Below are 13,171 nucleotides of genomic sequence, written 5' to 3'. Positions count from 1 at the left end.
ATGGGCGCGACTCCATTCTCACAAAGTTAGTCTAGGATCCCATATAACTTTCATTATAAAATAAAATGTAAATACCAAAAGAAAAGCGGACATGTTGATCAAACAAGCCTCGAAAATCCACGGGCTACCACCGTGTACCCCAACCCATAATTGCCAATACTCTAGAAGTGCACGCTTTCCAGAGTTTTATTGCTCATCCATGTTTCACTTTACGTGATTACAATTTTAATTAATAGCCGACTCAATCAAATAGACCATACATAAAAATCATACATCAATTCATTTTTAATCTTATTTAGGACAATGGTGATCACATCAAAAGTTGACCTTTAATTCCATTAAACTTCCAAATTATCGAAAATTGTTGAACATAGTCAACCCACCTAGCCATTTCGGCTTAATAATCCACCTTTACTCAACATACTAACAAGTCATGATTGAGTAATAAATAAATAATAACCTTGTGGAATAATTAATAAATTCATTTCACTTAAACCATTCAATTCCAATCCTTTAATAATCCAAACATGGTTAATAAACCAATCCAATAAAAATATGCTTGTATCAACATTCCAAACAAACAATTAATCCAATATAATTCAACATGCTTGCATCCATAATTCCATACAAACATAATCAATTCACCCAAACATGTCTTATAAAATTAAGCACGTGAATTAATTAAATATATAACCAAACAATTTTCATCCAAGTGTTCTCTAATCATGAAACTAAGTTATTTTCTTTGGTACCTAAACATGATACTACTTACAACGAAGTAGACATGTACGTACCTCGTGTAAACAATCCTTTGTGCCACTTTTAATCACTTAAAAGTCTCCTAGTGAATAATCACTTCCTAGAAAACAACCAACAACAATAAATTAATACTTAACCAAATTTCCAGCAATATAAATTTGATTAAAAGTCCTTAAACCTTCATTAAAAACATGTTTTTATGCTTAATTAATTATTAGAAATACAATAGGAACAAAAGCCCCAAATTAATTGATCATTAGAACCCTAAAATCCCAATTTAAACAAATTAAAACCCTAGGTTTTAAAATCACAAAATCTGAAAATTTATAACATAATTAAAATCTAAAATTATAGATTTAAGCTATCAAAAACATGATTTTGATACTAAAAATATAATCTTTATACTACAAAATCAAAACCCAAAACAATTAAATCAATTCTAAGCAAAACTAAAAAATAAAACAAAGGAGGAGGAAAGGGGAGTGGGCCACGACTGGGCCGCTGGTGGGTCGCCAGTGTCAGGTGGCGGCGGCAGGAAGGCGCACCGGTGGTGGCTGGGCGGCATAAGGGGCGGGAACAATGGTGGTGAGTGAAACTCACGTAAAGAGGAAAAGAAAAGAAAAAAAGAAAAAAAAAAAGAAAAGGAAAAGAAAGGAAAAAAAAATAAAAGAAAAGGAAAAGGAAAAGAAAAAATAAAAATAAAAGAAATAAAACAAAGGAGAAAGAAAATTAGACTAACCTTTTGTGTGGGGAAAATTTTTGGGGATGTATGGGGTATTTATAGGAGAGAGAATTCTAGGGTATGAAGGAATATTGGGCCTCATGCAAATTATGGGCCAATTAAATAAGTAAAGTGAGTTAGAATTTGTTTGTTGGACATGAACTGTAGAATGATGGTTCATAAAAAAAATCATAATGTAATAAAAATAATTTTCCACCCAAAATAATTTGAAACTTTTTAAAATAAAATTCGGAAAAATACTAATAAATATTATAAATAAAGTAAAATTTCATTTATAATATATATAAAAATATGGGGATTACATATTTACAGACGGGGGCTCATCTAATGAGATGTGACAGTACCGGTGACCTATATCCAATTTTTCCAAACGATCAAGCCAACTCTTCTGTCCAAAATTCAAATTTTACTGCTCTTTCCTTCGATCTTTGGCATAATCGCCTGGGCCACCCTGGAGATGTTGTTCTTAGATCTTTAAGTAGTCAAAATTTAATTGAATGTAATCAGGCTTGTAATTCTTTTTGTTCATCGTGTCCTTTAGGGAAACACGTTAAGTTACCTTTCTATGATTCTATGTCGCACACTGCTTTACCCTTTGATATAATTCATAGTGATCTATGGACTTCTCCTAGTTCTTCTGGTCATTGTTATTATCTCTTATTTCTTGATGATTACAACAAATTTTTATGGACTTATCCTATTTCAAAGAAATCCCAAGTTAAACATCTTTTTCAATCTTTTCATAAAAAGTCCAAACACAATTTGAACGTAACATAAAGACTTTTCAATGTGATAATGGCACTGAGTATGTTAATGGCACTCTAATTTTTTTTTTGAAACCCATGGCATGCTCTATCGTCTCTCTTGTCCTCACACTTCTCCTCAAAATGGTAAAGTTGAACGTCACATAAATTAATCAATAATATTATTCGGACCCTTCTTGCTCATGCATCCTTGCCACTCTCTTTTTGGCATCATGCTCTAGCTATGGCTACTTATCTCCTAAACATTCTACCAACTAAAGTCTTAGATTATAAATCACCAACCCAAGTTTTATACCAACGTGATCCTCTCTATTCGACATTACGAGTCTTTGGTTGCTTATGTTTTCCTCTATTCCCTTCTACCACTATTAATAAATTGTAAGAACGGTCCACTCCTTGTGTCTATCTTGGCCCAGCGCCAAATCATCGTGCACTACTACAAAAAAAGTCTAAGGAATCATTTATAAAGAACCACATAACTCACTTATCCGGTTTCTTAGATAAAGAAACCAAAAATATGAGAAGTGTGGTTTCTTAGATTAAATATAAGAAACCACTCACTAACTATGTATGGTTTCTTATCTATAATGACTATTCCTAACTAAAAGATGAAAACAAAAGATACCATGATTGTATGTAATATGGTTTCTTATGTTAACTTTTTTTTTTTTTTTTTAAAAAAAAAATAAAGAAAACAAATTGCACATGCTCCCCACGTTTAATCTAAGCCACAAATTCTACCCCTTTGTTTTCCATCTAAAATATTGCAAACTCCCAAAAAAACTAAAAAAAAAAAAATCTTATTTTTACAGTAGTACTCGCACTCCATTGAAAACCCATTAGTGTTGCCGCCATTCACATCGCGCGCTTTCCCACCACCACGAATTTCGATCATCAGCCAATCTCAACCGGCCAGTGCTACTTATTCATCTCCATTTTCTAATTTGTTCAATTTATGTGGGTTTTATTGGAGAATTTCTGTGTATTAACCCTAACAATCGTCCATCGAACCACTCGAACACCACTTAGCCACCTTCACTGCCGCTCTTCCACCCAGCCCGCATCTACTCGTCAAGTGTACGGAGTCAAATTGTGTTAGATAATGTGTCGTCTTCTTTATTTATTTTTTTAGTTTTAATTATACAAATCAATTATGAATTTCGTACAAAATTGAATTTCGTATACAAAATTGAATTTTGTATATAATTGTGTTGTTAATTTTCTTGTAAAATTATATAATTATATATGATTAATGTTTGTATGTGTGCTAGATTATGAAGTTTAACTAGTATACATCAATTACCTAAGTTGTCAAGTTATACTGAAGTTTTTCCTCTAATCAAGGTTTAGATAATAATCTCATAAATGATAATATACCCATTTAAAAAAATTCACTTAAAATAACACATTATTAAAGTAAATAAAATAAACAAGTTGTGAGTATAAGAAGAATGAAGCAGAAAAAAAATAGTTCGACTTTGTTTATTGATGTTGCTATGCTTATAACTCATAAATGGGAAGATTGCAATTACTTTTAAAAAAATAATTTTAAAAAATAATTTGTATATTGAAACTAAAGGATTGATGCACTTAGTTTTCTAGAGTAGTTAATAAGAGTGCCCTGTAAAGTGTTAATAAATGGCTATTCCTCTAAGTTACTTCTAATTGCTTGCATATTTTCAAATATATTTATATGTATTGTTATTTTATTTTACTTTATCTTGATTACATTAATTCGTAGAAATGGATCGAAGTTGGATATCAAATTCAAAACCGGGTGACCCACGTTATGAAGCTGGAATAAGGGATTGCATTAATTTTGTTGTTCAGAATGCTGGAAATCGTTCTAAGTTACCATGCCCTTGTTTCAAATGCCATAATTTTTTGTATAGATCAATAGATGATATTCTTGGTCATTTGTCTAAGAATTCTTTTGATAGAACATATACTCGTTGGACGTGGCATGGAGAGAGTTTGGAGAAAAATCCTACTAGTGATTTTAGAAATAATATTAATGAAGGGTTAAATTAATCCTACTAGTGATTTTAGAAATAATATTAATGAAGGGTTAAATTTTGATGAGGGTGATAGGTTAGGGGACATGATACATGCAGCTCAAAATAAGTTTGATGACAATCCTGCCACATTTGAAGGGTTGTTAAAAGATTCTGAATTGCCCTTATACCCAGGTTGCAATAAGTACACAAAATTATCGGCTGTACTTAGATTATATAATTTGAAGGCTGGCCATGGATTAACTGATAAGAGTTTTACTACAGTACTTGAATTAGTGAAAGACATTCTTCTGGATGAGAATGTCTTGCCAAGTGGTACCTATCAGGCTAAAAAAAATATTGACTACGATGGGCTTTCCCTACGAGAAAATCCATGCTTTCCCTAATGATTGCATACTATATAGAAATGAGCATGTGTCCTTAAAGAATTGCCCGGTATGTAATGCCTCACGATATAAGAAGAAAGAAGGCATCCCAACCAAGATATTGTGGTATTTTCCTATAATTCCACAATTCAGACGTCTTTTTTCGAAAGCAGAAGATGCTAAAAGATTAACATGGCATTGCAATGGTCGAAAGAAAGATGGGTTACTTAGACACCCAGCTGACTCCCCACAGTGGAAGTTTATAGATTGAAAATTTCCAGAATTTCGTAAAGAAAATCGAAACTTACGCCTTGCATTGTCTACCGATGGTATGAATCCTTTGGCTCCCTTAGCAGCATACATAGTACATGGCCAGTAATTTTGGTTACTTATAACCTACCTCCTTCATTAATTATGAAAAGGAAGTACATGATGCTTTCTTTGCTAATTTCGGGGCCAAAACAACCGGGAAATGATATTGATGTCTACTTGGCCCCCCTCATTGATGATTTGAAGTTGTTATGGGATAAAGGTGTAGAAGTATTTGACGCATATCGAAATGAAATGTTTAACCTGAAAGCTATGTTGTTTTGCACCATACAAGATTATCCTGCATACGGTAATCTTTCAGGGTATACAGTAAAGGGGGAAACACCTTGTCCCATATGTGAGGATAATTTGAAGGGAACATGGCTATCAGCATCTAAAAAGATGGTCTACCCAAAAAATCAAAAATGGTTACCTACTGATCATCCATACCGCAAAAAGAGAAAAGCTTTTGATGGTGAACAAGAATTGGAAAGAAGGTCGATAGTATTAAGTGGCATGGAGGTGTTTGAAAAGGTTAAATACATTCAGATTACTTTTGGGAAGAAGCATAAATCTACACTTGTTAAGAAGGGATATAAGAAATGTTCTGAATTTTGGCGCTTGTCTTATTGGAAATTCTTATTTGTGAGGCATTGCTTAGATGTGATGCATATTGAGAAAAATGTTTGTGATAGCTTGATTGGAACTCTTTTGGATGTCCGTAAGAAGACCAAAGATGGTGTTAATGCCAGAAATGACTTGAAATAAATGGGGATTAGAAGTGAACTTCATGTTGTCGACCGAAATTCTAAAACTTATCTTCCTCCCGCAGCTTATACACTTTCACGGAACGAGAAAAAATTGTTTTGTGAGTGTTTAACTTCAGTGAAAGTACCAGAGGGTTTTTCTTCTAATTTCAGCAACCTTGTTTCGATGGAGAATCTGAAACTTATAGGGCTGAAGTCTCATGATTGCCATGTTCTGATGCAATATTTGTTACCCATTGTTATTCGATCAATTTTACCAAAAAATGTTCGAAATGCCATTATTCGATTGTGTTCTTTCTTCAATGCCATGTATGAAAAAGTCATCAACCCTAAGGACTTAGATGATTGGGAAAATGAAATTGCAATCATTATTGGTCAATTAGAGATGTTCTTCCCCCCTTCGTTTTTTGATATTATGGTTCATTTGCCAATTCACTTAGTAAGAGAGATAAGGTATTGTGGGCCATCTTATTTGAGAGCGCAATGGGCATTTGAACGACAAATGAAAACATACAAGGGATATGTTAAGAACTTTCGTCGACCAGAAGCTTGTATTGCTGAAAGACTATTTTATGAAGATGCTGTTGAACATTGTAGTCAATACCTTGAAAATGCCAAGGTAATCGGGCTTCCTCAGTCTCGACATAGCGGAAGAATGGAAGGAAAAAGGATCATAGGTCGCAAAGAAGTTGATTTAACTTATGAAGATTGGAATAAAGCTCACACATACATTTTGTTTAATGAGGAGGAAGTTGCACCATATATTGAGAAACACTTAGCTTACCTAGCTGCAAAGAATCGTAAGGCTAATAAAAAATCTTTACATAGTGAGCATAATAGATCTTTTAGTACTTGGTTGAAAGATCAAGTAATTATAGCTCTTCAGAACTCAACACATTCTGTTTCTGATTGGGTTAGAACTTTAGCTCGAGGACCCAACTTTAGAGCATCCTTTTACTCTGGATACGTTTATAATGGTTGTACATTTTACACTAAAGACCAGGATGATATTAGTACTATGAAGAATAGTGGAGTAGCTGTTGAATCTGAAGCTATGCATTTTGCTAGTGCTAAAGATAATTGTCCAGCCTATGGTAAAATGTGGTATTATGGAGTCATTCACCAGATTATTGAGTTGCATTATACAGATTTTACAATACCAATTCTTGGGTGCAAATGGGTCGATAACAATAATGGAGTTGAATATGAAGATATAGGGTTTACTTTGGTTAATTTTGACAAACTTGGTCACGAAGACGATCCTTATATATTACTTAGTCAAGCGAGACAAGTGTTTTACATAGCAGATGCAATTGATAAGAAAAAGGCAGCAGTTATAAAGCCGAGGCCTCGACATGATATTGATGAAAGTGATGATTTTGATGATAATGATATGGAGTTGCAGGAATTTCCTGCTGCCAAGGTGGTACAAGTTGATGATGTCAGTGATGACTTTTGTGAGAATTCTTCAGCTTATGTACGCGAAGATCATGACGAAGGCATAGAAGTTGATGGAAATTATAAGGAGGGTACTTCTAGAAAGCGTCGTCGAAATAATTGACAGTAAATCACATACTTTTTGTAAGAAAATTACATAGATTTTTTTTTGTTAGCTAATAGTTTGTATGAAGGGATCAAATGTGTTGTGAATGACCTATGATATTTCCTTTAATAGAATTATGTTGTCCTATAAATTTTTGCTTAATTATCTACCGATTTTTAAGAATTTCTTTCTTTTATCCTCATGTCGCTTTAAAAGTAACAACACTTGAAAAGTCTTATATATTATTTTACATCTTTACAGGATCATGACTAAAAGAGTACATGCTATATGTGAAGAGAATAATGAACATGAAGACGATTCTGATGCAGAACGAGATAGGCGTGAGGATGAGAGGGGGCGCACTGTACTTGCTGCTGTAGGAAAGGCCATTCAAAATGGAACCAAAATTCCTTTAGAGTGGGATCCAATTACCAAAATACCATGCGGGGATCATAAAGATACCTTTTCCACATATGTTGGTGTAATTGCTCGGGAGCAAATATGTATCAGCTATAAAAGTTGGAAAGAAGTTCCTAAAGAAACCCAAGATGGAGTCTTTGACTTAATAAAGGTAAATATCTATATATGTACCTAATTATTTCTTTTATTAAAAACTTAGTTAAAATTTGTGTCCAACAATGATGATAAATTTGTAAATGATGTAGAAAGGTTTTATAGTTTTAGAAGAGCGTAAAGCATGGATCATGAGGCAAGCAGATAATAGATGGAGAGCATTCAAGACAAGACTAAGAAAAAAATGGATGTACCATAAACAATCTGGAAGGTTAAGGAGTGGGGCACCTAGTTGGAAATATCCTTGGATAACACAAACAATTTGGGACAGATTTGTTACATGGAGTACTTCTGATGACTTCAAGGTATTTGTTTGTTGCCTTTTTTTTATTATTATTTTTATACAATCTATTTACATACAAGAAAAAGTTGTGAGCATATGCCTTTTTTTTAAATTTTTTTTATACAATCTATTTACATACAAGAAAATGATGTGTGCATATGCCTTTTTTTTTATTATTATTTTTATACAATCTATTTACATACAAGAAAAAGATGTGTGCATATTTTAACCATGAGCCATTATCATCCAAAGGTTTTGAGTGAAAATGGTCGAAAACGGTCAAAGCATAAGACATCAAGCTATCGAGGTGGCCGACTTGGGTATCAATATTACAGAGACGAGATAGTAATTTTCAATATACACTTTTATTTTTTTTCAATTGGTAAAGGTTGTGTGAGACTTAGTTAGGCAAAATAATTTTTGAATGTCATAATATTATTTATTTTACTGTCAGGCTAAAGAATTTTTGAGAAAAGGGATCCATGTCGATGAGGTGCCTCGACATGAAACCTGGTTGAAAGCTCATGCACATGTGAAAGATGGAATATACACTTTTAGTAATCCAATAGATGAAGTTACAGCAAATGCAATTGTAAGTGTTGTGTTGATTACTTGATAATTAATTGGCTCTAAACTAGTCAGTTCATAACTGGTTGGCTTTGTTGATGTCAGAATGAATTGAAAGGTCAGGCTGAAAGAGGTGAAGTGGTTTTTCACAGTCGTCGTGATGATATTTTGGCAAGAGCACTAAAAAAGCCGGAGCGTGGTGGACATGTCAGAGGTGTTGGGTCTGGAATCACAAACAAGCAATACTTTGGGTACAACAAACCTACACCACCTAGCCATATGCATGCACAACTCACATCTATGCAGTCGCATATAGCGATGATTCAAAACCAACAAAATGTCTTTATGTCTTGTATGATGTTAATCCTAAACCCCGAGCAATTAAAGCAAATGAATCAATTTCAAACTACTATAGGTGGAGGTGGGTTTCTTGGCATTCCTAATGGACAGCATGTACAATTCAATGATCACGTGAATGGTAACTTTGGTGGTATCGACTACCAATCACAGATAATGAGAGTTGGTAGTCAGAGTACTGCCCAAGGTACTAGTTTGGCTATGGCTAATTTGGAGCATACAAATGGTTTCTTTACCCAATTACTATCAGGTGATATTAATGGTCAGGTTAGACAAGTGTCAAGTCCTGAATTACCTTCATTTGAACATGAAGAGCAAGAAAAGGAGCCAGAACAAGCTGACCCTTATCATGTGTCTTGGCCCACTAAAGACAATGTCCCCTACAATGAACAACTAGATCAATCTCCACAACACAAGAACTCTGCTGTTTCTTGGTCTGAAATAGACAATAATTTTCATATTAGTGACCTTCCTGAGGTATTATTGTTACTATTATTTCCACTTCTTTTCGTCAGTTGCAATTACATAAATCTGTTTTTGTAAATGAATATAACTTTTATATGCCCGCTTTTTTATTCTTTGACTAAGTGTATGCCTTATTGCCTAAATGACAAGGGTATGCATGATTGTTGCTTGGCCATTGAAGATAACAAAGAAATCAAGATTGTGGCCACTGGACAAGTGTATATACCAGGGAAAAACCTAGCAGTCAAGAATCATTTTTTTGATGTGTCTACTGAAAATCGGCGAGTCTCCATAATTAATGACATTGAACCGACTGCACTACTATCATGTCCTATTCAAGATTTCCTTTACATTTATGAAGCAAAGGAAACATTTGTTCCATGGCCGGCTCACTTGATTTTTCCAAAAAAAAAGGTATGAATATTTATGTGACTAATTATTTTAATTTGTCTTAATATCATTATATTTAACGTCATTACATGTATTGTGTATATAAATAGCTAGAACAAGAAAAAGAGGATACCTCTATCTTGCAATCTTCACCAAAACAAGCATCATCCGAAAAAGAGTATATCATTGATGATGCAGATCGAGCAAAGGTGAACTCAGGTTTGTTAGAAGTGTTTATGGGTAAAGCTATGGAATTGAGAAAGAAAGATGAAAAGATCATAGTAACAATTCCAAATAGCGTGTTCAATAATGAGATGGATGTTAGACTTGATTTTTCTAAAATGCTTGATTGGTGCTTCCAAAAAGAAGTTGGAGCATCTCACATGTTGATTTTCATGAAGTAAGTGTATATAATTTTCAAATGTTTTTTTTTTCTTTCTATTTTTTATGTCTTAAGTAAATTACCTTTATTATTCAAGAAAAAAAAAATGATGACTTTTATTACTGTCATGTATAAAATAATTTTTTTATATACTTATGTGTAGGTACTTAAGTGAAGTCTGTCAAAAGGAGAGTGTGGCAGGGATGTATGGATTTTGCGATGTTAATTTTGTTTCTCCGTTATCCCCAACAGTAGAAGAGGAGGTTCGCTTTGACTACTTGTGTAACATTTTTGGGTGCAATGGAGGCAAGAATATCAATCAACTATTTTTTGCACCGTTTTATGAAAAGTAGGTGATTTACCTATGTTTTTATCATTCAAGAGAAAGTTTTTTAAATTAATTGCTAATATTTCCTACTGTTGTTTGTATGGAATCATATGAAAATGAATGAATATGCAGTTTTCATTGGACTTTAGCTGCGATAAGTCCGTGGAAAGGTACAGTGTTTTGGCTTGATTCAGCAGGACAAGATGACATTAGTGAATTTGCACAAAAGACCATAGCAGTGTATGTACATTTTATTATCTATTTTAGTTGTATTTTTATTTTATAACATTATCATTCTACGTATGCCTAATATATATTTATGATTTAATAGGGGACTTACAAAATTTAGCGTAATTCATCGGAAGGATATCAAGAAACTAAAGAAGAATCCTGGAATTGCTTGGATTACCCCACAGGTATGTAATTAACCACTTGTTGCTATATTGTGAATACCTTAAACTATGTGTTCAAAAGTGAATCTTAATTAATCACTAGAGAAACGCGGATATAAGTTAGAACCTAGATTTTTATCTTCTTGCTGTAGTGATACATTACATATCCTATCTAAACTATATTAGCTTTTTTAATTTGCCTAGCACTCAAACTATGAGTAAAATGAAACGTAGTACACACCCAAACAATGAAAAATGTGTAAACTTAGGACCTTGTTGTATGATTACAATCGTTTACGTAACAATGAACAATTACATTTAACTTATTTGTATATTTATTTTTTTCTGTATTGTAGTGTCCTCGTCAACCTATAGGATCCAAAGTATGTGGATATTATGTATGTTGTTACATGCTAAAGACTATTGAAAGTAGAGGACAAGTAGTTCCACCAAAGGTAAATCCTTTCACACGTTGAAAGCAACACTCTTAATTTACGTTTTGCGGATATAAATTCTAATCCTTGTTTTTTTGTAGTATTTTCCTCGAGTTCCTACCACTTATTCTGAAGAAATGATTGATGAGATACGAGACACTTGGGTTACTTATGTTTTGAAGCAAAAACAAGTCAACAATTACAAGTCTGGAGAAAATGGATCTTGATCACTATTATCTTTGTTTTTAATTTGTGATTGAGAAAACATGATTATTTTGTTGCTTGATATAACAGTTAGTACGTACAATGCGTTTTTTAGTGGATAGTTTTGGTGGTTTGAATTTTTGAATTAGGTACTTATTAGATAAATGCTGTTAGTTTGGATGAATTGTAAAGCCACTACATTGTTTTTATATTAAATGATTATATAATGCTTATTATTATGCCTACAGTACACTTTTGATGTATATACATTTTTTAGGAAATAAAGCATGCGTGGCAGGTTCATTTTATAATGAAGATATTTAATATTACTAATATATATATATATATATATATATATATATATATATATATATATATATATATATATATATATATATATGTATATATATATTATATTATTTGAAAAAATATTAATTAAAAAAAAAGAACAAAGAAACCATACATCTAATATAATATATATATATATATATATATATATATATATATATATATATATATATATATATATATATATATATATATTTAATATTACTAATATATATAAGACCAAATTAGTGAGATAATATATATTTAATATTATCCAACAACGACCTGAATCACCAGATAATAAGAAATAAGAAACCAAATTAGTGAGAAATATGGTATCTTATCTCTTAATGTTAGACACCATAAATCTCAAAAATATGGTTTCTTATCATTTAATATTCACGAATCAAGAGCTCATTTAAGAAACCATATCTCTTAAAATTATGGTTTCTTACCTCAATCTAACTAACCATACAAAAATTATGGTTTCTTATGCTAAGAGACCACTGAGATATAAACCATACATTTATTGGTCTCTTAGGCATATTTAGAATTGTTTCTTTGCCCTTTTTTGTAGTAGTGGTGGTTCGAAGTGCTATAATTTATCAAATGGAAAAATCATTATTTGTAGGCATATGAAATTTATTGAAAATGAATTCCCATTCTCAAAGGTTCACACACCGAAAATTGATGATTATGATTTTTTGGACTATGCTCCATCAAATCACATTCACCATTTGGTCACCACTCAACCTCAACTCCCTCCTTTTCCAGTCTAGCCCACGCCACCTACTGGGCCGACTCCACCAGTTCAGCCCACTCTTTCTCCTGGGCCAACTCCTATCTCCAACGCCACTCCTCCCTCTACTGTCACAACTCCAAGGGTGGGCTCTCCTCAGACTGAGGCCCAACACACCCCAATCCTCATACCTCCGTTTTTTGACAGCCCCATCCTCACTTCCTCACGAAGTGAGGATCACTCCCCAACCATGACTGCCAGCCTCGCCACTTCTGTCACTGCCGACAGCTCTGCCCCACCTCTGCCACCAGTCCGCAACCCACCGTACCTCACCCCATGACCACTAGAGCTAAGGACGACATTATTAAGCCTAACCCGAAGTATTCCAACCTAAACACAATGACAACTACTACCATCTCTCCTATACCAAAGGACCCGGTTAGTGCTATTCGTGACCTTAATTGGA

The 13,171-nt window shown here is 33.2% G+C and overlaps 1 protein-coding gene and 1 long non-coding RNA gene across 2 annotated transcripts; both read left to right on the top strand.

Annotated features, from left to right (window-relative positions):
- The first annotated feature begins 8,423 nt into the window (after window positions 1-8,423).
- Window positions 8,424-9,093, top strand: LOC145627176 (uncharacterized). Its single transcript, XR_014111340.1, has 3 exons — window positions 8,424-8,465; window positions 8,575-8,712; window positions 8,793-9,093. It is a non-coding gene; the product is annotated as an uncharacterized LOC145627176 (long non-coding RNA).
- An 836-nt stretch (window positions 9,094-9,929) lies between these two features.
- Window positions 9,930-11,878, top strand: LOC145627175 (uncharacterized). Its single transcript, XM_081679570.1, has 6 exons — window positions 9,930-10,299; window positions 10,445-10,630; window positions 10,742-10,849; window positions 10,941-11,025; window positions 11,358-11,456; window positions 11,537-11,878. The coding sequence occupies exons 1-6, from the start codon at window positions 10,136-10,138 to the stop codon at window positions 11,660-11,662; spliced, it is 768 nt and encodes a 255-aa protein (XP_081535696.1). The 5' UTR covers window positions 9,930-10,135; the 3' UTR covers window positions 11,663-11,878.
- The last annotated feature ends 1,293 nt before the right edge of the window (window positions 11,879-13,171 follow it).

Source organism: Chenopodium album, chromosome 4 (genome assembly GCF_948465745.1).
Source record: "Chenopodium album chromosome 4, dcCheAlbu1.1, whole genome shotgun sequence".
NCBI lineage: Eukaryota > Viridiplantae > Streptophyta > Magnoliopsida > Caryophyllales > Amaranthaceae > Chenopodium > Chenopodium album.
This window is presented reverse-complemented; position numbering and strand designations above follow the sequence as displayed.